Consider the following 26,935-nt stretch of genomic DNA (forward strand, 5'->3'; position numbering starts at 1 on the left):
TTTCTCTGACCTTCCACTTCTGGTTGACATACTTCTACAAGCCCTTCTTGTTATTCTTCGTGTCCCTTGCCAAGTTCAGCTCAGCTCCGCCTTGGCCTTCCTGACTCCACCACTGCACAATTGGGCAGTCTTAATGCACAGCCTTAAAGGCAAAACAGGCTTTAAGGAATGGATAACTTTTCTAACAATTCAAACACATCTGCTTAGAAATACAATAATTTTTTTCTACTGTTCAGTTTGTGAAATCAGGAATTTAATGTAATCAAAACAACAGCCTGGCACTTGCTGGAGTAATGAACATAAAAGAGAAATAAGTAAGAATATACAAGTTAAATGCTTATCAGAGCATTTTGGCAAGAAACAGGTATCTCATAATACTTCCCTTCTTGGAGAGCAGCAATAGGAGGCAAATCAAGGGCTGTGTTGCAGGTGTTTCAGCATAGCCTGACAGCTGCAGCTTTTAGAAAGCCATCAACAATCTCTTCTCCTTGCTATCACCACCCTTCTCCTGAAAGCTGCGCCAGAGGTTCCCAGCTCAGCAGGCAATTCCTTGTTCTCCTCCACCAACATGCTGATGCACAGTTCCCACGCTTCTTGCTTCCTACCAACCCTCAGGGCCTCATCCTGCCCTCTCCTGCAGCTACCTGGCAACATCCATGGATTATTCCATACTAAGAGCATACAGGGGTAGGTGAGTGTCATTCGCTCCTAACTCTAAATCACTACTACATCACTTACGTGTTTTCAGTAAGCCCTTTTGAAAAAGAAATAAGGATCAGCAATTTCCCCACTACAAGTGGAAGAAATAACTGCTCTCTCCCCTAAATACTGACAGGTTCCCACAGGACAACAGGATTTTTTTTATTTATTTACTTATTTTTTCTTTTTTTTTTTTTTTTTTATGAGGGGTTTTGTGTGTGGTTTTTTTCTCCCCCAACCCTCTGATCAGGCAGGGGAAGCAGCAGCCAGATCAAGTTCTGCAATTCTTTCATACTCGCTGTTCCTCCCATGGGGTATAGACAATCTATCACAGCATCTTGGCAGCACACAATGTCACAGTGATAAGGCACAGATGACTGATAGTTGGGTGTCACCCGTCTTCCCTTCAGCAGCATGTCATCCTTCATGTTGGGAAGAACCTAAAAACTGGTGAGAGGAGCTGCCACTTTTCTTTGGAGAGAGCTAACACACAACCTCCAAAAGGATGTATTTGGATCCATGTGTACTCCTGGTACTTACTTTCCATGCTGCTTTGCCACAGTATTTTTAATATTAAAAGTGACCAACCTCATGATTACTACCTCCTTTAGTCAAACCACACTAAATCATATAGCTCTGCATGCTTTTTCTCCAAAAAGAGAAAGACATCTTAAGGTAAACTAAGACTATAAAATAAAAATATTTTGAGGCAAAAAAAGAGCTTTCAACTGAAATAGTGGCATTTTCTTTCAATAGCCAAAAACCTAGTCCAACTCTCCCCTTTCATCTGTGCACATAACCTTCACGCACTGAAAACCACCCCCTTTTACAAATAGGCACAGAGAACTTGGTGTCACCGTTTTCAAGCTTTGAAAATCCTGAACCATTCTAATAACTTGAAAAATAGGTGGAAGTTTTTCTAACAGTAATAGATGTTTGGTTGTTGGACCATTTCTTAAATAGCCACTTATCAGGATTTTGCAGTAAAACAGCAGTCAATCAGAAAGCTCTTCTTGCTTGTTTTAAGCTAGATGACAACTTTTCAAAACAGCCCTTTAATTTTTATTGTCTCGATTCACTGTGCAATACACAAGGGCAACCACTGGTCCTGAAGACAAAATAGCAGCTTCCATCTTAACACTGTTTTCAGTAATTTTACATTTTTAATGTTGTCCTTCTAGGCAAACATACCATGTGCTTCCCTTTCCAAAGTTAGCATTCATTTTATATCGGTTTTGAGCTGGCTTCCTGAGTGAGTAACATGGAAAGAAAACCAAACAGGACTGCACTCTTGAATTTAGTTATGCCAAAAAAAGTTATTAACCTGAATAAAAATAGATGCTGTCAAATGGGGCAAGAGCAAGGCCAATGCATTTTAAGTCTTATAAAAGGATTATGCAATTAAGTGCTAAGTAACCCACTGACACATATATTTAGCATATGAAATAATAATATACTACAAAAATTCATCAACATAAGCTATAAAATCCTAATGCATGTTTTATAAACCCCAATTTGTTGCATATGTTTTCTATAATGATGATATTTTATTCTGCAGAGTTTCAGATTCTCCATGACAGCACTACATTTATACATTTTTATTGTAGAGTTACTAACTGTTGGATACAAATACTTCTGAAACTGGCACGAAAGTAACAGAGAAAACAATGGATTTAGAAGATAAAGCTCTTCAAAGCTCTTTTATCCCCAAATGTAATTCCTAGGCACTAAAGGAAAAAAAAACAACCAACAAAAAAACCCACAACTTTTTAGCATGAAAGGAGATTATTGTTTGCCCAATGAGCCTGTGTGGAGGAACCTAATGATAACAACTGTATTTACTAAGTGATATAGCAAAGGATCAGCCTTCATTTTTTTTTTTCTGTGGTGTATTTTCAAGACCAGGATAGTAACATATTATTCCTGTAATACACTTCTAGCCAAGATAAAGATTTGCTTTATTCTTAATCTCACTAGTATTAATGTATTTTACAGTACCTTAGAGTACTGTAGGCATTTTAGATCTCCTTTAATAAGACCTACACCTCACTGGACACTGCTACCAAAAAAACCTTGATTCATGACAACAGCATACAAACTAGAGGGCAGGTAGCTGAGAGCCAGGATGACAAGTTTAAGAGCATTCTCAAATGGAGTGAAAAGATTTAACTTCAGATAGGAGAAAGAACATGAATAAAATGGTGGGGCTATTCAATGAGAACTGTTTTCCAGCAAGAGGTTCTCTGGTTTAAAAGCAGCTACATACCATAGCTGGAAAAGGTGAAAACATCACTTGGCTTATTCCTCCACAAGAGATAAACTCTGTCCAGAATAACAGAGATGAATGTCTGACCTTCTGTCAGAGTCCTCCTGTGAAAGAAACACCACATCTGCCCCAAAGATGCACCAGTATAAGGTCCTTTCCATCAAATTTAACCTGAACCAGTTTAGCTGAAACCAATCCTGTTTTTCTTGTCCTACCCATTACAAACCTGGGAAAGAAGTTATTCCTGTCTTCTCTGCATCCTTCAAAGTGGGTGGTTGTGGGCCAGTCCAATACTCTGCGCTTCACCCAACTCCATCAGCCTTTCCATGCAAGATGTATCTTCCCATTGCAGAACTAATCTCTTTAGATTTGGATTAATATATACAAGCTCTGTGAAACAAATGCAGCTCTACAAGCATTGGCAAGGCCTCCAACTCAACCAGGAAAATCCACCAATTCAAACAGTAGTCAGCTGGCCTAATTCAATTCTCTTGGCAGTGCCCCTATCCCATAAACTCCAACATCTTCAGACTCACTCAAGGGCTTTCAGACTTTGAAACATGAACTCCACACTGCTTTAAAATGCAGTTTAGTTCAATTATCACAAGGGTCCTGCATAACTACATTATTAACCTCTGGTGTCTTTTCAGACCCAAAGCTCAACTTCTTTTGTTATAATTATGCTGCACAATGCAAGCATGCATAAATCACTCTGGCTCACTAAAACAGGCAGAATAACCAAAAAAAGACAAAAAATCATGGCCCCAAAGGATATAAGCATAACTGACCATGTAAGCTTATGAAGAACCAAGAGGAGGGTCACAGAGGACAAAAATTTACATATACACAGATACTGCATCTTAAGGAATACCAGTGGAAAACAAACCCCCCGTGTATTTCCATCCTACCGAACTCAACATCATCCTCCAGTTACTCATGTAAAATTCCTTTATTCTGTATGTAACAGAAAATTTTATGTACTGCTTTGTTCAGTTTACTCTAAATACTTAGATGTGCAGTATGTTTCTTACCAACCTGTGCATGCACAAAAGCACATACATATAAGCAAATCAGCCAAATTGTTGGTTTTAAAGATATCATTAACCTATTTTTTTCATGTACTCAGGTGGTAATTATTTCTGTCATGCTCTCTGCTGCAGTATGAATTTCATTCTTGACATGTTTGCAGTATGTGCTGGTTTTGGCTGGGATAGAGTTAATTTTCTTCATAAGTAGCTAGTATGGGGCTATGTTTTGGATTTGTGCTGAAAACAGTGTTGGCATGACCTTTTCTGCCTCTCTCCCCATCCCAGCAGTGAGTAGGCTGGGGGTGCACAAGAAGCTGGGAGGGGACACAGGCAGAAGAGCTGACCCCAACTGACCAAAGGGACATTACACACCATACAAGACCAGGCTAAGCATACAAAGCTGGGGGAAGAAGAAGGAAGCAGGGGGATGTTCAGAGTAATGCTGTTTGTCTTCCTAAGTAATGCATGATGGAGCCCTGCTTTGCTGGAGATGGCTGAACACCTGCCTCCCAGTGGGAAGTATGGAACGAATTCCTTGTTTTGCTTTGCTTGCACATTTGGCTTTTGCATTACCCATTAATCTGTTATCTCAACCCACAGGTTTTCTCACTTTACCATTCTGATTCTCTCCCCCATCCCACCAGGGGGGAGTGAGCAAGGGGCTGTGTGGGGTTTAGATGCCAGCTGGGCTGAAACCACAGCATATTCCCAGTTCCTCTTCTGCACTGGTCACAGTCAAGAAGCAGCTTTTGCAAGAGGAAAAAAACCCAAACAACCAAACAATTGCAGGATGCCAGAAGTACTGTCCCCAAAATGCCAATTATAATCATGGCTATATGACACAGCTCAATGGTGCCAGGAATCTTCCTTCTCCTTTCACTACCCCATATCCCTCCCCCTTTATTTTATTCCTGTCCCTCAGGGCAAACACTGCCTCCAATCCAGGATTCTTGTATAAAAATCTCTAACTGAACTAAGACTGACATAGAGCAACATGAATCTATTCACAAACCATGCTGAGTAATCTAAACCACTGTTATTTTTAACTTCAAAGAGGCACCCTCCAGTACCTGTGCTCAAAAGAATGAGCCAGAAATGCTGCTTGGGGAGCGACAAAAATAAAATATCAAAGCCACCAAAGTCCTTCATAAATGAGAAGCAACTTGAAGAATCAATCTGGTTGAATTTATCCCCTGACTTTTGGTATTTGTCCTTATTAACCACCAAAAGCAGGGGCAATTGTCTTTGCTCTCACCATTCACACACAAGAAGTCATCTAGCCCCATTTTCTGAAATGAATAAAGAATTGTAACATCTCCACAGGACCAGGTTTCTTAGTACATGCTTATTTTCCTGTCTGAGCCTAAAAAAGAAAATCTCAGCACATGGAGCTGTGCCATGAGCCACAGAACATGGCCAATTCCCCAGGGACCACAGAGGCTTTCCTGTTCTGTGCTACAGGAAGAGCAGGAAAATCAATGGGAAGTTGAGGAGATGGGAGAGGACCCCATTACACAAAAGCAAAGCAGGTGTGTAGTTTTCTAACTGCGACAGAAAGAGTTCTTCTAAGCTGTAAAGAAGTTTTTAAATATGCCCTGAAAGAAAGTAGGGTCTGAAACAAGTAAATCAGTGCTGTTACAGCCACTGGAATAAAAATCAGATGGAATCACTGAATAAATCAAGTCAGGTGAAAGAAAACATTTATTTTAATCAGTTTTTTCAATTATCTAGATATTGTTAAAAGTGGTTATGTTTTTACATGGTCAGACCAAATAGGACTGAACAGCACAGGCTGATAGGAGATTCTGCCCGTGCTATGGTTTCTCAGAGAGTCAAAATGCATCACTGAGTCTCCTGCCAAAACAAGGGAGGAGATGAGGCGATACAGCCTGCAAACACCCTGTGTTTAGGCGTATGTGAGCTTCCATATGATAAAAATATATGCTTAGCACAAGCAAGTGCAGGCAGTTTCTGTAGGTCAGAGCTAGTCAGTGTCACAGCCCTATGTAACGCACACGTAAACCTCTGATGCGCCCAATTCAGATAATCCTAAGCAACACTCCAGGAATCAGTCCAGAGGTAAAAGACTTTGTAGACCTCTGTATATTAATACATAGCTTTAATAAAAAAGCCTGACTGGCTTTGTCAATGTGTTTGGAAGGCTTCCTGCTACTCAAGAGGGAGCAGACTTTTCTGATATAGCCTCTGGTAATTCTAATAACCTCCTCCAGGTTAAAATAAACTTCCATGAGCTGCAACACAAAGTCCAGATTGTCCCTTTGGCAGATAATAACAGGATCAATTCCCAACCTGAGCCGAAAAAGTGGCAGCTGACCACAAACCATTGGCAGGGAGAGTCCTTTTTCTGAGCTCCATGGCCATGCAGACCTCACAAAGGCTTTGCTCACACTCTAACAGCTATAACTGCAGGTTTAAGAGCTGACTGCTCAACTGCTGCAAGCTGATGAACCCACAGAGCCAGAGAAGGCCTCCTGGGGCAGCCAGGAAGCCACACTACCACATTAATCTTTCAGAGCAAAGCAGCAGAAAGAAGAAAGCACCTTCTGCTGCACAAAAGCTGGTTCTTCACACCCGGGGACATTGTTACAACCCCTGCTTGGCCACAACATATTTCAGTCACATCATTTCATTTCCACTGGCCACTCAATGCTTCATATAAAAGGAAGAGGGGGATTTTTCTTACCTTCCATGTGCATAGGGAAAATGAAGGCCACCCAGGTTACAGGGGTAACGGACAACACCAAAACCTGCATCAAATAAGTACCCAGATAGACAAAGCTCTGAAGGGACAACCCTCGGCTAAACTGCTGGTCTCCCTTCCTCTAAAACCCATTACTCACAAGATGAGCTGCTGTACACCGTTTATCAGTAGACATAGGTCTGATCTTGTGGGGACTAAAGCAGCTGCAGTGCTTTATCTGGAATTACAGACATGAAACAGGTCTACCTCTAAAACTCATCTGCCTGCAGACTAGAGGATCAGTCTTCTTCCCCAACACTGCCGCTTTCATTTCCCAAATTAGATCACATTTTCCCATTATGTTCAGCAAAAATGGGGTGAGCAACAGGCTAAACAAGGGCGGCTGGACCTCCCTGGAGCATGGAATGTCTTAAAGCTTTAATAGACAAAAATTACCATGACACATTGCTATAATAAAAATTTACACTATGACACCTACACAGGATGTGCCAAAAGCACTATTTTGGCTTGACTGGGTATCTTACCCCCATTGTTTTGGCGGGATTTGTGTTCGGTTGAGGGTGGTTTTATTTGTTTGGTTTTTATAAATGTGGAAATCTGATTTGAAAACCTACCAGCCTGAACCTTTGTAATACACAGATAACTTCTCCCAGGCACTCCCATACAACTACGAAGACTAAATACTTGCTTTCTTTAACAGCAGCTGTGCTCCTGGCGCAACCTCCCACTTGCAGCAGATGTAGTCCTAGGAAAAACACTGTTTCCTTAAGATTCATAATGAAAATCAAGTGGAGAAGCAGCAACACTAGAAGCATCGAAGCGTACTTCAAAAGTTAATGTATCTTCAGCTGGAACCATATCACCATTGAATTGCTATATCATGCGTGACTAGACTCTACAGAATACTGTTAATAACAGTAATAAAATACCATGCATCAAAAAGCTTATTGCAGCACATGGTCTGTATCTACACACTATAGTGTTGCAAAGTGTGACACATTATGACATTTCTGTTCCTTTCCTTGATGCAGACAGATACACACGCCTTCCAAGATTTTCCCTAAGAGGACATCTTGAAATAACAAATTTGCATGATAATACCTCAAAAAATAGCTGTGTATCTCTGATGCCAGTTAAAGACCCCTCCTTTTACAAATTCAGATCCTGAAGAGAATTACTTTAAATCTTTCTACAAGGTAGAAAAAACTAAGCAAACAGTGCATGAGTGCAGCACAGCGGAGTGCAGAGCAGATAAGGCAGTTAGAGAAGTAACTCTGGAAAGTACTTGCAAAATACTGCAACTATATTAGGCAAAAAAACCCAGACAATTGGACTGACCTCCTACATTTTTATGATGTCCCATGACAACAAAGAAGATTAAGAGGACATCTCTGGAAATTCAAACCCAACTGCCTGATTCACTTTTTATTTGTGGAAGTTAATTTAAGGAAGGGGAAAAAAAAATCTCCCTATTGAGTGAGTAACCATTCATTTGGCATTCACGAGTGCACTTCCAAGTGCTGTTTGGAAACTGAGCTTGTAAATATAGAAAGGTCTCTCTAAATAATTAAAAGATGCAACTGAGGCATTTGCATGGGATATTTAGCTTTACATTTACTCATCTACCTATACGGACTCAGCAGTCTTCTGAACTCATCAGGCCTAGTTATTTTAACACTGATATTCTTGTCAGGGCATTGGAATATACAGCAACTGTGCTTTATACCATAGGAAAAATCTTCTATTAAGAAGTGGACATCAGGATCTTCATAGTGTAACATGGCACCAGCACATGATGCTAGCACATTTAGTACTGGCTTATTATTCTGATGCTCACACATGCAAGGGGAGCAAGTTTAGTTCTCAGCTTTAACTTAATAGATTAAAAAAAAAATATTAAAAAAAAAAAAAACTGTTATAGACTTTGACCACAACAGGATTAGATCTTGAACTAAGCTGAGGATAAACTCAGCTCCCCATGTAGCTTTTACATCACTGCCATGCAGCTTGCCTGAGTGAAGTCGCCATTTCTACCACCTTACATTCACACAGAACACATGGAAAGCCACTGTGTCATTCACTGTGTAATATATATATATATATATATATATATATGTGCAGGGTTGGCTGCATTTCATATAAACACTGCCACCATTTTTATGACAATCCAACTGGAGCCCAGGACAATTGTGCAGCCCATTTCAGCTGGTGACTAAAGCTCTGGAATAACACATTCCTGGGAGCTGCTCTGTTGGAGGGCTCAGTCATGCAGCATTTCTGTGTTGGGATGATTTCTCACCTCAGATGGTGCTCATGGCTCCCAGGAACTGACAGGAACACTCAGCACTGTGAATAAGTCAACATTTCAAGACTGTACCAAAGCTCTGTTACAGTAGAGCATTGAGGATGCCGTAGCCAAGACGAAGTCACAGCAATGACTGCTCACATGATGTAGTCGGGCCAGGCAGACACAATGGGGGGTATTAATGCATCTAAACTCCAACACTTATTTCAGGTATGAAATCAGGAAGCCAGGTTCTTTCAGTTCTCAGTATAATGGTAAGGGACAGAGGCTCTTCAAGGTGTTTAAAACTCAGCTCCTGCTCCAGTTTTATCAGCTCTCAGCATTTTATCATGGGCCTGAGAAGTGTTTCTAAACTGCCCTGCTTATTTAAGTCTAACAGCAATGTCCCAGGGCCTGTGTTTCAGAAAAAGATTTCCAGGAAATTGTGTTGTACATTTACCCCAAAGGCTCAAAAAGAGCAGGAATTTATAGTTTAAAAAATTTAAATAACCTCATGGATTTTCTTGGTGAGGGAAGGAGCAAGGCGGTTGACTTATGGGGTTTTTTTAATACTTGTGGCTGGCTCCACTGCATAAATAAATCAATCCCCTAGCCACACAGCTCCATTTTTCCAGTCACAGCTTGTTGTTTTATTTTTCTCCCTCCATTGCTGACAAACCACTCCAGGGAGTTTTTAAACCCAGTAGTCTACTTTCCAAATGGAAACGATTAGTACAATTTGCAAGAGAGAAAGCAAACAACAACAGAGACTTACCCCATTTTTTGGGTAGGCTATCCATCCTAGATCCCCCATTACCGTCCGTGAGTCCAGTAAATTCACTGAAAATAAGAGGAAAAAAAAAGTTAAAGATGAGTGGATTACAACATTCTATAAATATTTCAAGGTTTAGGTGGCTAGAGTAAACAAGCTACTTAAAATTAACCAAGGAAGTTGGATTTTTGTAAAGCAGAATAACAATGCTACAACTCCTCTAACAATGAGGTCATACACTGAAAACAGTTCTATGTATGCATTACTTTATTCCATTGAGATCTGCCACTGAAACCAAGTTGCAAATGCACTAAAATCTTGTAAGATCCAGATCCTTCCCGTTCCTAGGATCTAGTCTTCTGTGGGGAATAAATACATAATGCATACTGTGTGTTTATGTGCATATGTAAGACATAAAGTACATAGCCGTACATACAAACACCTATGCAGGTTCACACATACATTTCTTCTAAGGTAGCACATGTTGTGGCATAAACAGGCCTTGAAGACAGAATGAAACATGAAACAACAGATGCAGAGTTTACAGATTATCATTAATTCAAATTATTTTATGTGCAGGTATTATAGCATTACTGTTACCAGGAATCTATTCTTTTCTATCTCCCACATTTTTCCCCAAGTCTTTAACAACTTCATTATAAGGTATCCAAGGGATATTTTTTCCACACACACACAAATTTGGAGGAGTTTTAAAAACATATAAGCAATTGGCAATTTATATTAAGCGCAAAAAAAACCCACATTCCTAAGCTTTTAATATTTCCTCCCCCCTCATTTTACTTGAAGTACTGAGTAAAAAGTGTGAAGTAACTAAATCTACACACACTTAACTCAGCTAAGAAAAAGCATAGGAGCTTCTGGTGCTGAACTTTCAGCTCCTGTATTTAGGGTTTTAAATCTTGAAGTAAAAAGCTCATCCCTGCATAAACAACTGGCATCCAAAATCTCAACCTATGAAGAACTTTCTTGTACTTTAGGAGCACACTTCCTTGTCTTTGGATTACAACGCTCACTTCTCATAGTATATTTGTCTGTGTGATACCTTACTTTCTGTATTCATGTCCTTCCTGAAAAGGAAGCTATTTTCCTGGGTCTTCAATTCCTGATCTTCTCCTTGCTCTTTAAAAATCCCACTGGAAGTTTTCCCAGTTGGTCTTTCAAGACTTCCCAGCCCATCATGATCTAGCCCAAGAACAAGCCTGAACCAGATGGAGGAGGCTCTGTCCTTGCTCCTTGTAGAAATGCAACCGTGTAGATACTTAAAGGTTGCTAGAGAACAGAAGCAAGCAGGTTGCATGCACAAGAATAAAGGATGTGAGTATCATAACCCTCACCACTAATTCTTTAGCAGGCTGATTTGCTGCCACTGCACATCGAAATACACCAACAGAAATGTCTACGAAGTATACAGAGCCTACCTTACACCAGCACAGGTCACCCCACTGCAGGGAACTGAAGACAAAATTACCAATGCTGCCATGTAAGTTGCTCAGATATCAGGATTACACTGTTTCCAGAGAAACCGTAAGAAAAGCCAGAAGTACCTATACTAAAAGGTATGTTCCTTTAAAATCTTAAATATAATATTAAGTAATATAAATACAAATAACATAATGCTAAATATAAATTTTAAAATGGTTAAACAATAGATTTGGTTAAAAAAAGAAAAGAAAAAACACAACAAAGTTCTCTGAGTCAGTTTGGCCTTCATCATTGTACTCATACTGAAGGCTGACTGCTATAATCCCTTGTGCACAAAACCAGCCCAAGACACAAAAATATAACGCTCAGGTAGAAAAACAATCAGTTCACAGCTCTGGCATCAAATATCTATCTTAAAGAGTTGTCTATCCAGACATTCTCACAATGTACGCAAGTATTACTACAGGACACTACCATAAGGTATATAGATGTTCTACCTAGCCAAGCACATTTTCATTAAGCTGAGCAAAAACATTTGGTAGCTCAGGGTTTTCATGCCTAGAATGCTTTCTCCTGCCAAAACAGAAAACAGTTGGGAGCTGGCAACATTACCAATTTGCAGGACATTTGGTGGAAGCAATACTTAGAGACCACAATGAACTATATTCACAGTAAGTAAACATACAATTAGGTGGCTTTCCACCTCACAGCCCAGGCAAAATAAAAGCATTCCTATTATCTGCCACAAGATGTGTCACCCAGTGCTGGGCAGCCTTTCCCCTCCCACAGTCTTGAGGAAAAATGCACATTAATTTCTCCTGTTCCAGTTGAAGTCAAGCACTAGTATCCAAGTGCTCCTGAACCACGCTGCAGTTTCAATAGGATAAAAAAAAAATGATCTTAATATATTCTTCACAATAGGACATACATAAATAGCATACAGTTACAATACAGGACATGTTATTTTAAAAAGCAAGAGACAGGAGTGTGATTGCCAAACTGGCAGGTTTACTCAAATTCCTTCTATTACAGTCACTGTAATTAAACTGTGCAGAACAATACATTCCTGTCATATGTTGAAATGGATTCAAAACAAGTATTGATCTACATTGTACAATTTAATTAAAACTTGTCCTGGAGATGCTACTAATGAATGTAATTAAATAGTATGTTTGATGCCACAAACTTCTTCATAACATGCTAATTAAAGAAAAAGAAAAAATGTTTTATTCAGGCATCAGATCATAAAAATAACAAGATACAACTAAATATTGTATTATCTTGCTATCAATGACAATTTTAAAATTGCAGTTATTAGCTTCAATTTCAAAATAATTTTCTGCATGTGAAAAGATAATACAACCCATTCAGCTCTAACTCAAGTCAGTGAGAACCTCCCTACCGGTGAGTCAGCCAGCAGAAATGAATACTAAATCTCCAGTTAGAAAAGACTCTATTCCTCCCTTATTGTAGTAGAATTATGCATAGAATAAAAATAAAGAGGAGAGGACTGGAGACACCTTTTGACACGTGTGGCACAGTAACCCAAAATTCACATACAAGAAAGACAAAAAGCAACAAGTGACTTTAAGCTCCCCCTGTGCTCAGGCTACTCTGCAATGGAGGGGCTCCTAACACAGCCCACACAACTCTGGGGGGGCTAAGTCTGTTCCATATGCTTCTGCCCAGGACTGCTTTCACAGTGTATCTTCTAAAATGCCATACTACACTGATCTGCCAGGAATATATTTAGCCAGTAGTTATTCTAAATTGCCTGAAAGGACCACGTGCATTTGTGCGGTGAGAATGCCCAAAATTCTGATGTAAACACTGTTTCATCTAGATACAAGGTGTCTCTATCTTCTCCATCAGTACCCTACCCAGTCATTGTCAGTATATCTGTCCTTTACTTGCATCATTGCCAGGTCCCAATCCCACCTTGATTCAGCCTTGAATCAGGCTAGAGTCCTGGCATGCCCCCTCCAAAGGCATGGCTCCTTTAACAGCCCAGTTGCAAGAGCTCTCCACACAGGGTGATGGTGCTACCAACACTTTTGGGACACACAGGCAGCCTTTCCATCCTGCCCTGCCAGAGAGGCCACCAGCACACGCTCCCACTACACAAGTCCATACAGGCTCGGCACAAGCTCTCTTCCCACCACCTTCCAGCCTAGCACAAACAACATTTTTGCTAAAATAGGTATCATAAAAAAAATAAATAAAAAATGTAGATTGGCCAGGTTGGGGAAGAAACAGGAGGAAAACAGCAGGTAAAATAGAGGAAACACATTTTAGCAAAATGTGCTAGAGGAAACCATTTTAGCAAAGACTTTATAGAAGGGCTACCACCATCCCAAAAAGATGCTTCCATAATTCATTGCATGGCTAGTTGAGAAGAGATGAGGCTTTTTTGCATGCAAACAAAAAACCCTGAAACTGGCTTTCATTCAAGCCACAGCAAGAAAGAGACCAGAGGTTTTCTCCAGAGCAGCAGAACCACTTTGTCCCCATCCGACTTGTGATGACCATCAGCACACATTTGGGTATGGCTAATAACCAACTGATCCAAACATTCAGGTCACTGAAGGAGGTAATTCAGGAAAGCCTCCAATTATGTACTTACGGCTTCCACACTTCAAGAGGTCTGGTGCCAGCTTCTGTATAGCTTAGGACTCCTGGGGCAGTCCCAATGCTGCAGGTACTCCACAGTCATAACCCAAGAGCTGCACTCAGCAGGACTCAGTGCAGGAGTGCTTACACTGAAGAAATCTCTTCAGAAGACACTAGCAACTCTGCCTGGCTCATAATCTTAAAAGCCTCCAAAACAACAGATCTCACTTATTCCCACTTTTTTTCCTCAGCACTAGCTAGCTATGTCTCAACAAACAAGCAAGAAACCTCAGAGCCCATAAGCACACACGTAAACTGTATCTTTGCCAGCAAACTTGGAACAGGCACATACACACAGCAGCAAATGTTTTCTGCTCATCTCCACCATCAGTGCATCCATCCCACAAGCCCTAATTATTTCTAATGCTCAGTCAAGGGGAACACAAAGCCATGCAGATCTATATCATCATTAATTTCTATGCCTTCAGGGTAGGATAAATGATGATTAAGTCTAAAGTTATACCATAGTCTTTTTTCTTTTTAAATACAGAATAGCCCAGGGAATTGGCATACACTCTTGTTCTCAGACAGGCTGGTTACTACAGGTGAGCAATCGAGTCACAATAAAACCAGAAGTGATATAAAACTTTGCCCTGATCTCTAGCTGGTAAACTAACAGTGTGCTTTTCACTCAGGAATCTCCGACAGGGAGACTGGATATAGCTTTTTACTCAGATGTCCCTGTCACATTCATACAGCCAGCATTTAGCAGCTTCACCATGGCTGCAAGAAGCACAAGAAATACCAGGACTGATGGTATTCAGCATTCATCTAAACCAATATTGCTGTGTACACAGCAAAGCACACCATCCGACACAGCTATCTAACACAGTGCCATGTGGCAGTATTAGGCAAAAGCAGGACATGTTTGTCATAATGATACAATGCCTGAAGCACAAGCCACTGATCCATAGACTTTTGTTTTGGTCATGCCATTTAAGGAAAATGGCTCCTGGGATCCAGTCTGGAGCACAATCAGCTTCTTCACTCCAATTTCAAATGAGGGAGGGGAGGAGAAAGGGGGAAACAATCTGAGGGAATAAATAAAAAAGCCCTACCAACAGTCTAAACCACTGAGCACTTTTGACCCCGCCAGCAACACACCCCTCCTGCCATTTCAGTACGTAAGGATCTTCCAGAAAAACCTCCATTGCTTACATTACAGGAAAATCTCTGCAGGCATACAAAAGATTGAACTCTCCTGGGTTGCCACAGTCTTTGAGAGGATTTCTGCTAAATCCTTATGCACTGGAGTAGTCCTGCTTTTCAGTAGCATCGTTTGCAGGCTACAGCCTATCACAGGGCACACTTTACCAAAGTTTATCCTGAAAATTTGCTCTGGAACTGGCAAAATGATCAGAATAGCAAAAGCTGATGGAGTTTATGCCATGAAGCTGTAAAACCATAAGAATCTTATTTCACTAAAACACACCTAAAGCAGGAGGAAAAGAACATCCTCTTTGAGCAAATCAATACCCTATAAGCACAGTTTCCATCACAAAACAAACAGAAGAAAACTTCCTTAAAGCCTGCACAAATATTTCAAAACATCACATGATTTCTAATGTTCCATTTTAAGCAAATGAAGCAAAACTCCGATTTAATATGTTTGTTACAAATTGAACAGGAATGCGAACATTGGTTTAGGTAGCCTGAGTCTGAACTCCCATGTGAAAAAAAGCCCACGTGTGAATCAAGTGCTTCTACATCCTCCTCAAGGTTCCTCCTGCAGCCCCTGGCCCCCTTCACATAGCACTCTGCAGGACGCTGCCACACATGGGAAGGCCAGAGCTACATCAAGGTAGCCCCAGACATGACCATAGCTTATGGGACCAACCACATATAAAGTATTTGTGAGAAACCTCTCACGGGAACACTCACACACTGCCAATTAAACATTAGGTGAAACGCTCTGCTGAACGGGTGTCAAGGAACATGACAAGATGTGACAGCAGCACTTTGTACCCAACCCTTATTGGGAGGTCTCCTGAACAGCATCACAGGTTTTCTACCAAGCTTCATTCCCCTGCTTTCCTCCTCTTTCCTCTGCCCAACGCAGGGGTATAGCTGCCAAACACATCATCATTAATAGAGCTGCTTCCTCCCCCATTCTTTCTCGTGTGCTCCTGGAGTTCACAGTGCTACCAAGACACACTGACTGCAGAGGACTCTTCATCATGAGTTTTCCTGCTTCATAAATCTTCACTGGTTTTATTGCAGTATTGTTGCCATTCATTTTCCAACTGTTTTCCCTGATGTGCCAAGTATTTCTTCAAAAAGTATAAATCCAACGTACTCCCAACGAGTGATAGTAAAAAATAATCCAGGAAAACAAAAACAAACTAAAAAAAAAAACAAGTCTTAAAAGAAATCAAAGCCATCAGGGAGCAGACATTTTGAATTAATTATCTTCACTGAGTTGGGACCAAACACAACACACACAGGCAAGAACCTCTGAAGCATTTCCATCAGTGGAAACAAGCTACAGCAGAGTGCAAGCTGTAGCAGTACCTATTATTTATGGCCCACTGGAGGAAGAAAATATACACTACTTAATGAACTAGCAAACTAATATTAACTGCAGATTTATATTTTATTATGTTGGCTTCATTCTGCTCCAAGTTTTCTCATGATTCTCTTTTATAGCAGGAGCCAAAACACTAGAATCTGCATCAGAGATTAATAGGTTTTTAAGGCCAGATGGACAACTGCAATCATAACATCAGCTAGAGAATTTTAGCCAGTAATTTCTGCATTACGTCTGTAATTTGTTTGAACACACTGCTTATGAGGGGTGCAATACTGCCCTTTGACAAAATTCTTTGGGTTGGTGGCATTTTTTCCCCACAGGCACAGCACCAGCTGTAGCACCAAGAAGTGGAACACAAAGGCACGTGGACAATCAGATTCAGTTCTTTACAAGGACCTGCACAAGAGGCAGCTGTTTGCTCTTCCCACCGTACATAACTTAAAGCAGAAGCTCAGGAGATTAGCTTGACATCAAAATGCCTGAAAACTTAAAAACGTCACTATGGTTTGCCTTTTTTTTTTTTTTTTTTAATGGCAAACACTCCCATTCCCACCCAAAAATCACCACGTAATTCAAAATTATTTATTCACTGTGAAGAAAGCTAGTAAAATACTTCCAGTCCCACTCATAAGTTCCAGTGCAAACAACTCTGTACTGCTAGAACTGATCTCTGAGCTGGCCACAGCACAAATATTTTGGGGAAACCATCTGGGCAAGTAACATTCTGCCAGTAAGAATGAAGCAGCATCTTCCACTGAAGGCAAGATACAACCAGCACCTGCAATCAGCAACCTGACAACCAGCCTGTATGAAGAAACAAAATACCAGCGTTGCCTGCAGATCCAGGGTCTCCAGCCACTGCAATCCATTGATGGACGCAGTTTCTTAAAGACCCTACTTTAAGCAAGCACCTTATAAAATACACACAAAGTCAACCCCTGAAAACCCTACCAGCTTCCCAGCTCAATCAAAACACGTGCCGGCAATGCTGAGGTGACATCTCACCTTCTTCCCTAAATCTGAGCATTACCAGCTAAAACAGTCTCCATTCCTAAAAGGTATCCTAAAAGACGTGGTGAACAAATTCTGTTATGCATATAACTAAACAAAAGGAAAGAAAGCTGGCACAGACACATCCAGACCTGTCAAGGCTGTCAGCTTTCACCACCAGTGGACTTGCAAGACCTCACTGTCCAGCACCAATAAAGCCTTCCTGTTGACAATAATGACTACTCTGCTGCCACTGAGCTCACTCAAGTATAAAAAAAGGAACTGACATAATGCTTAGATAGCATTTGGTAGGAAAAAAAAAAACTGTTTAAGATGATCTATCAGCTTTTCAGGGGGTTGACAGTTTATCCCTTCTATTTCTGTTGAGGGAAGAGGATGGAGGTTGCTAGGGGGAACAGCACATTGCCAACACATTTAAAAAAGGCAGTATGTAAATATTAGTAAAGCAAAGATGGATAAACCAAAATGGGCAGGGTTTTTTCAGAAATTAACTTGCAAAGGCAAGTATGCAGATAATTTCATCAAGTAGTTACACTGGTTTGGGACACAACTTCAAAAATGATACAAGTCCACCCAGAAACATCATGAATTGCACATTATTGATACTGAATAATTAATTTCCTCCCAAGTGTTTCTCTATCCCCTCAGAGAATTAGAAAGTTCAGACTGGTTGGCCTGACCTCTTTCTAACATTAAGTGGTCCAGGTTAGAGAACCCAGAAGTTACGAACTTGTCAAGACACTTCAGTACTGCCCCCTGCACCAAAATGAAGTAGCTGGCTTGAAAACCTGCAAGCCCAGGGGCCATGCCCTCTCTCCTACAGCTTCAATTGTCTGCTACACAGCCACCAAAACCTAGAAGCACCCAGCTGTGGCAGGGCACTGTTTCCTCTCCATGCACATCCCCAAGGCATGGTTTGCTCAAAAGCATACCACCTGAAACCCTGCTGATGCTCAGCAACTTGCTGGGATAAGACAAGAGGCAAGAGTTACCTTCTCCCTTAGGGCTGCCAGACCAGCTCACGCAGGTATTCCCCGATCTGCTGTGATAGTACATGCTATATCACCTTCTCCTGCAGACAACTCATCCTTCCAGCTAGTGGTCACCAGAACAGCTCTACCTGGTCAAAGTCCTCCTAACAAACCTGCACAATTCAAATACCAGCAAAGAGGGAGAGAAAAGAGGGTGTTTTTCCACATGCAACTCTCTCAGTGAGATAGTCACAGCATGCTCTCTTGGCAACTGCTCTGACCCAAAGCATCTCTAGTCCTCTTTGCAAGGCAGAAGCAGGAAGGCCATGGGCCATGCTCATACACGCAGCTCAGGGCAGCCTGCAGGTCCCACCACATTTGTCCACAGCAGTCAACATGCCACTGCACCTCTACAAGCAGCCACCCATCACTTACCACATCCACAACTGCTGTTAATCGTAATGTTCCCATCTCCTCCCAACTGTCCCCTCTTGACTAGCTTCCTTGCAGAAGACAGGGATAATTGCTTTCTACCTCCAAGAGGATAAGCGCATTAAACCTTCAGACAGGCTCAGAAACTGCACTGGCTAAAGCCATAGCAAATACCAAAACTGAGACTGCAAGAGATATAATAGGTCAAACAAGCAACTAAAAGGGTAACAAATCCCTTGAAACACCTAAGCTACTGAAGGCCAGTGCTTAAGTTTGCTAATACAGAAGGCTGTGAAAGCAACTGCAGCAACAAACCCTTTCACCTCAGCAAAACCTATCACCTCAATGTCCAGCTAGTTGCAGAGCGATATGCAACACAGAGGACAATCCATCTCCCTATTCTGCCTGTGCCAAAAACGAGGGACATCTTATGAACAAAATATATTTTCAAAGGAAAAAAAAAATAAAATTCTCTACTAGCTTTTAAAACACACTGCAATTTTACAGCAAAGATCAAAGAAAATGAGTTTAGTAAAGAGTAAATTATAAAAAAAATTGTTCTCTCCAATGCAATCATTAACACAGCAGTTCTTCAACATTCTCTAAGAAAAATACTTAGCTCAAGCCCATCCCAGTTGAAATGAGTCCCAGTCTCTCACCAGCAGTTACAGTCACTGAAAAAGGTGCACTTAGAACCAATATCTCAATTATATGTTTAGATGTTTTATTATAAGCATGAGGGTTTTTTTTTTAACCTTTTATTGAATAGTATGCCGAGTATCTGCTGAAGAGCCTCACTGAATACTCTTTCCTCCATAGAAGTGAGCACTTAATAACCAAGAAATTTAGTGCTTCCACAATGTGACTAATCTGTGTGCATTTGGGGCTTTTTTTACGTCTCATTTTGCCCTTACGTCACATACAGATTTCAATTTACTTCCTAAGGAGGAAGTGAGAAAAAAATAAGCCAAGAGTTTTCTTTTTACTCTGGGGCAGGGTCTCACGCCCCTAACACTCCTGAGCAATGTTTAAAGCTCATCTCTGTTCAAGGTTATACACACCTGCGCACTTACAGGAACTGAGTAAAAGTAAAAAAGACTGGGGACATCGAACAGACCTACTTCTGCTCAAGACCCTAACGTCAGCTGAGCCGAGGAATCTCAGCACAAGGTAAAGGCCTCTGTGCTATCTCAGCACGTGCTGGGAACAAGAATTCCTGCAGAAGCAGCACAGAAACCCTCAAAACAGTAAAGCATATACCCCGCAAGATCAGAGAACAAGGCACACATAATAAACTCTTCCAGCTTTGCAATTTCTGACAGATTTTATTAAATCCTGATCCCGCCTGCAATCCCCCAGAGCCTGCTGCAAAACACTGTATTTTAATGCAAAGAATAAACACTTCTTTATAGGCGAGATTTTGTTAACTTATTTAACAGAAAGAGAACAGCAAACATGGAGATGGACTGTATACTGGAGCTAAAAAGTGAGGTAATGGTGGGAGAGTTAACAGGGGAGAGGGAAGAAGCTGTCAGACAAGCCCACTAACTTTCTTCTCTCCCATGGTACCTGCTAGTTTACCCATCTGTAGATTGATGCGCAAATAGCTTCTTTATACATCAAATTATGGTGTCAACATTTACGATACTGTAAGCACTGTCAGTGGTTCTGTTTAAGACAATTTGCCTGTTTCCCACTATTTATTACCATTTTTAAAATAAGCTTCAAAAGGAAACAGGTACTATCTTGGAGTCAATCATTGCTATTGTTTATTTCCCTTTTTCTAAACATCTGTCATTATGCACTAATGCTTTTAGTCATATACTTAAAAGTGCTGCATTTCAAATGTTGTTTTACTGTTAAAAGGATAGTAGTTTCCATTTTAAAGCCATGATTGAGTCATTCTAAACCTCTTGAAAAGCCATACATCACACATCAGACTGATCCCAAAAAGACCATTAGACATGAGCTGTCCTTCTCCTACCAGTAAATCCACTGCAGTAAATTTAAAAGTTAATGGGATTACTCCTGTGAATAAAATAAACACACAGCACTGAGGCTATGCTCTGCTATCACAGAAAGCACACCAGGAACCATTCTAATTTACAAAATGAACAGATAACTCCTCAAAGCACCCTTACAAAGCATTGTGAGCAGACTGAAATGTGTCCAAACTTACAAGTTCTGCATACACATGGATAGGCATGCTAGCAGTACTTAGCTCCTACATAATTACACAAAATGCAATTGCTGTGTGAATAGATGATATACAAAGACAAGCTACCAGAAGCAAAGTAATGAGCAAAACGTTCAGATTGTGTGTATTTTTACCTGAAGCATTAGTCTAATTGAAATACATTGATATGAAAATTAGAACCATTTTCACACCTGCTTCTATTAAATACACAAAAAATAACTCTCTCAAAAAAGACTTCATTCACTGATTAAAGATAAACATTGTGATGTTATACCTAAATACAGGCTTATCCAGTGTGCCACAACACCAAAATTATATGTCAGCATGAAAAAACACACACACAAGTCAACACACTGAGAACAGGTAGGCTCATTCCAGGCTCTGGCATGAATAATCTACAAATTAAAACCTTCGTTTATTTTAACCAGACCCACCCCTTTAATTGCACTCATTTATTCATTCATTCAAAATAAAAACGATACATTAAGATAAAGGAAGCTTCAGAAAAGACTGGAAGAATTAAGAGGAAGAGGAACAAATGCAGAAGTTTGTAACTAAAGAATAATTTTCTGATCTTAAAACAAATACAACACATTACAAAGACTCATTTTGTCTTTCGTGTCTTCGTCTATTTAGGTCAATGTCACTATTTCAAACTGTATTTCTTTTATTTTCTTAACAATATACTTGATAGTTATAGCACTGCCCCATCAGCACTTACTTCACTGAAAAGCCCTAAAATGAAATATACTATTCATTTAATGACAATTACACAAACATGATGTGGAGTTACTTTGTTACAAGCAATCAGATATAACTTACTCCACTCTTTTAATAATTAGCCTGCATGACACTTTTTAAGGTCATCTGGGTGCCATCCAAATGAGATCTGCAAACAAATCCAAAGCCACAGGTGATGCGTAACAAATAATGAACCTTCAGTCTATGTTTTATGTAAATAATTTATACAAGCCACTTCCCAAACTCCAGTACCTACAATAGAAAGGCTTAAAACACACACTTTTAAACCAAAGGAGGTACAGGAAGCCCAGTCACATACTGCAGGGCTCGCCTCTCACACCATATTATCATAGGGGATGCATTTTACAGCAATGATGCACTTCCAAAATAAGGGCACTTGGAAATAGTGTAATACTTACAGTATACTCTTTGGAACATTTACTTTGTATTAATTTCTGCATTTGTAGAAGTAGTCAAAGGGAAGACGGAAACCTCTGGTTTTAATCAATGAACTCTGATAAGAGTTGAAAACAAAGGCTAAACCATAATTGAAAATGCACGAAATATGTTTTGCTTTTAATATATAAACTGAGATATATTATTGAAATAAAATTTGTTTTATTTCTCTATCATAGGAAAACCTGAAAAAATATAAATCCATTTTCCTAATGTATATCCTTCTGTCTGCAACTGAAGTTACCTACGAAGGTGACCAGGCTTCTGATCTGATCACTTGACAATTCACTTGATGCTGGGCACATGATAATTCCCCAGAAAAAAACGGCACGAGCTTCTGAAATTCAGCTGCCCTCACAAAAAGCTATTTCCACACTAAAGAACCCAAGCACTGGGTTTTTTTAGCACTGAATTTACCTTCTTTTCCCTCCTCCCAGAAATCCTAACCTAGATTTTTAAAGTCTTTTCCCCTAAGTGTCCCTCCACTAGAGGGTAAAACAAAAAACCATGCACTGTGAATTGTTACCTGCATATATCTTATGCTACGAAGTCACTGTGTATTATGGTGAGATTTTGAAAAATAAAATGATGTAATACAGGGTTAAAGAGAAAAGTAATTATGAGAACTTGTTATCCTTTATGCACCTACATATATGTTACACACCTACACAGCGCAGGGTATTGGCTAGTTGTTTAACCATGGTGAGTAAGATGAGAGATAATAAAACACAAAACCCAGAAAAAAACAATACCGCTAACTTTTGAAGATACTATTAACAGGTCTAAGACAGCTACCTCCACCCAAGCAAAAGCAAAGTTCCTAACCAGCTGAATATGACAACTAACCCCAGGGGAGGATCTCTCTCATCACAGCCCAGAAGCAGCCAAACTGAATTTTTCAAGCCCAAATTCATGACAAGTGTCAGCGGCGTACAGCTAGGCAGGCAGACTTCAGCAGCTGAGGTTTCTCATGCATTAGACTTCACGTACTGCAGGGTGAGCCATTCCCAGAGCAGAGCGGTTCAGTAGTAATTGGCAAATGAGACATGCTGTGAGAAGCACTTGTCAAATAATGCTTGTTTACAGATAAATCTCCTAACAGCAAAGGACAGTGGTTATTGAATAAGTTCAGGTCCAGAGTCAGACCCCTCCTATCTGAAGTCTTGTAGCTTTGCATTTACTAAAGAAACAGAGAGCAACAGCAAGAAAAGTAGGGGGAGAGAGACCACAAAGCAAGTGCTCATGCTGCTCATCATTATTGTAATATTCCCCTGCAACCTCCCCATAAAGATGCCACTTTCCAGTGGAATACTGGAATCCTTTCCAGTATTGTCTCCTATCGAGTAAGTCGTATTCTACTATTGCCTGTGCATGGGCAGAGACACCTCTATGCTCAGCCAGCGGTCCCATTGACTCTCAGCACTATCCAGATTTTCCAAGAACTGGCAAAGACAACTGAGACAGGGCTTGGAGTATCTGCCGGTCTCTCAGCAGGTATCCAGAGTACGCAGGACATAATCCCTCCCAGGAAGCAAGTAACAGTGAAAGCCCTTCGGAAGCATCTACACCACCTCCCACGGGTGAAAACCTCCAAAATCATATAGGAGCAGAAGGACTGGGGCCACCTTTACCTAACCAAGACAAAGCCACTTCCACCATCCCCTGAACCAATGCACTTCCTGAGCATTGGATAACTTCACACACAGAGGAACTGTATTTTCCCCTTCCCCTGCACTTTTTTAAAAGAGAACTGTGATTCACATTATTCTCGCTCTCCAAAACAAATTACAGCGAGCTGCTTACCTCAGGCCACATACTTGAAATTCTGGTACTGTTTTCCTGTACCAGACCCTGCACATCTCCTCCCTCTAAAGGAGTTTCAGCAATTACGGTGCATCACCAAGCCAGCCTGCTACGAGCCGCCGGCATCCCCTTCAGATACTGAACTTCACCCATTCCTTTCACACCACAGCTTGCCCACGGATCCAAAAATAATAACAAAAAAGCCGCAAGCAGTGCCCACACCACGTAGAGAGGGGAAAAAAACACAGTCCGGTTGTAAAGTCTGGAAGTACCCTGCCAGGCAAGCAGCCCTGGGCATGGTTTTGGCTATTGGCTTCACAGAGATCAAACGTACCAAAAAAACCCAAACCTAGCGGCCGCGCTCAGCTGCGCTGCGGGTTAAATACCGGCACCTCCGCTGCTTCCCCTCCTTTTTATACCTGTATTTCAACCCACGAAATAAGCGCACTGCGGCCAGCGCTTGCAGGGCTCCCCAGCGACAGCCGCCACCGGCCAGGTCCCGCCGAGCCCCGCTCCCGCTCCGCCTGCGCGCAGCACCGCAAACGCCCATGCCTGTGCTAACTCCCCCGTGCGAAGCGCTGCGGTTACAGCCGTGCAGCCCGGCCCGTGCGAAGCCCTGCAAAACCACCCGCACGAATGTACCTGTGCAACTCCCCCTGCGCAAACCACTAGGAAGCCCGGCCGTGCCAACCCACCCGTGCAACGGTCCCCACGCAGCGGCACCTATACAGTGCTGCTGCGCCCCTTTCCACCCTCCCTCCCCCCGAAAAACCCAAACCCAAACCCAAACCACTGCAAAATCCGCCCATGCCAAGGAATCTGTGCACAAACTGAGGCAGCGCTGCCGTTCCCGCACGCAACCGCCTCCCTTTCCCGGGACCCCCAACCTCATCGATCAGTATCACCCGCTTCTCCTGCAGCGGAATCCGACTCCCCGAGAGCAGAGCCCCCTGCACCTCCCCAGGAATGTACAGAAACTAAGTCACACAAGCCCGAACCAGCCCACCGCCGGACAGCCCCCCTTCTCTGTGGGCTCTGCCCGACGGTCCGGCCGCCCCGTCCCCGCTCACCCTCGCTGCCGGGGCTGGCCAGCAGGCTCCGGAGCACGGCGCACAGCAGCAGCGGCAGGAGGCACGTCCAACCGGGAGCCGGCGCTCCGGCAGTGCCGGCCCAGCCGCCGGCTCCCCGCGGCCCCATCCCGCCTTCCCTCAGCACATGAGGAGGAGGAGGAGGCAGCGGCTCCCCCCCGGCGCTGCCCGCTCGGGTCGGCTCGGGACGGGGCGAGCTGACAGCACAGCTCGGCTACGCTCCGCTCCGCTCCCGTCCAGCGGCCGATGCGACTGGGGAGCCGGGGGGCGGGGATGGGGGAGGAGGCCCCGCGCCGCCGCGGAGACGCCCCCGACGGGGCGGACCCGCGGCCGCCACCGCCGTCGTCGTCGTCGCTGTTGTCTTCTTCGCCGTCCCCGCTTCAGGGAGCCCCGGGGCGCAGCGGGGACCACACCTGGAATGCGGCATCTCAGCCCGGACCCGCGCTGCTCGTCTGGGACAGCGGGCAGTAGTGCTGTCCCTGCATGGCGTCCCTCGGGCTCCAGGGAGCCCGCCGAATGGAATCGGGGAGTCCCGATGCTCCTAGCAACAGCCACTGATTACGGTCCCAAAAACTTAGCCGCCATCCCCTGTCAGCCCGCAGAGACGGGGAAGCCGCGATTTCACAGAGCGGGCAAACCTGAGAGGAAGGCTCGTTCGCGGCCGGGAAAGGAAAAATGCCAGAAACTCCATAATGGAGCCAATAGAAGGCTGATTTTCAGGTGTGTTTTAACCTCAGGTCACCATCACAGCAGAGCTTTGAATCCAGCACAGACAATTAGTTTCATAGAAGTTTTCACTGAGGTTTTTCATCCCTCAGAGCCCTACTTGTCACTTACTTCATCTTCGTTTAAAATCAAAAAGCCAACAACCCAAAAGTATGAGGAATTAATTCCTGAAGGTTTATTCACCCACATCAGTTCCTCCCCTGAGAAGACTACTTGCAGAGAAGCCAATGGAGACAAAAATTCAGTATTGCAGGTGCACAAGCAGCAAATCAAGGTTGACCAAAACCCTGCTCACCCAGTGCTGCCTCCTGCCTTTCACCCCACTGCCAAAATTTTGGCCAGTTCATTTATATTATAAAAGCAGTAACCGAAGGTTGTGCACCTGCAAAAGCTCTCTTCCTCTTTCAGCTGAGGACCAGGGCTCCAAAGAAGCTGAGATTAAAATTACAATACCCCCAAAGCCAGTTTGAAGAGGACAAATCTTCCAGGAACTGACGATAACACAGCTCTCTACACTGCCATAGCTCATTTTTTATTCAAGAGTAGCTGGACAATGCTTTTCTCTGTGTCCTTGCATCACATACAAACCTCAGCTGCTGCCAAAATGTTAACGTAGTCCTGAGCTGTACATGCATATTATTTTCAAAAGCGTTTACTCATTTTGCAAGAGAATTTTCTGCCTTAAGCTATTCAACATTTTTACTGCCACCAGGAGGACGAGGAAGGGGCTTTGCTTTACAACATGAGGTACATCAGTAATTACCAGCCAAATGAGAAGCATGGCATGCATCTGTTTACAGCAGTGCATCAGACCTTCACTATTCTTATCTCTGTAGTTCAAAAGACACTAAGGTTTGCCATCAGACCAGCCGTGCGTAAAGCTTCATGGCCAGATCCTCAAGTGGGATAAATCACAACTGAGAACTGTTTCTTTTTTTGTGAGCCGACCCCAGCCCTGCATCAGATTCAGGATGGGAGCAGCACCATGTGGTATACTTATTTCTAGGGATTTACCATCTGTAGAAGCAGTGCTAAGTTTTGCCACCCAGAAATCAGAGCAATGCAGGAAAACATCATCAGAAACAGTGCCATGCTA

At 42.2% G+C, this 26,935-nt stretch overlaps 1 protein-coding gene across 7 annotated transcripts in view; it reads right to left on the reverse strand.

Moving 5' to 3' along the window:
- The window catches only part of EPHA5 (EPH receptor A5), a 208,248-nt gene extending 182,913 nt beyond the window's left edge, over positions 1 to 25,335 (reverse strand). For all 7 annotated transcript variants that reach the window (XM_065689741.1, XM_065689771.1, XM_065689751.1 and 4 more), the window contains exons 1-2: positions 25,096 to 25,335; positions 9,775 to 9,839 (exon numbers count right to left, since the gene is read on the reverse strand). In XM_065689741.1, coding sequence (XP_065545813.1) covers positions 9,775 to 9,839; positions 25,096 to 25,222 — 192 coding nt within the window. In that variant the 5' untranslated portion in view covers positions 25,223 to 25,335. The remainder of the gene's footprint in view (positions 1 to 9,774; positions 9,840 to 25,095) is intronic.
- Between the last annotated feature and the right edge of the window lie 1,600 nt (positions 25,336 to 26,935).

The sequence above is a fragment of the Lathamus discolor genome, chromosome 1 (genome assembly GCF_037157495.1).
Source record: "Lathamus discolor isolate bLatDis1 chromosome 1, bLatDis1.hap1, whole genome shotgun sequence".
In the NCBI taxonomy this organism is placed as follows: domain Eukaryota; kingdom Metazoa; phylum Chordata; class Aves; order Psittaciformes; family Psittacidae; genus Lathamus; species Lathamus discolor.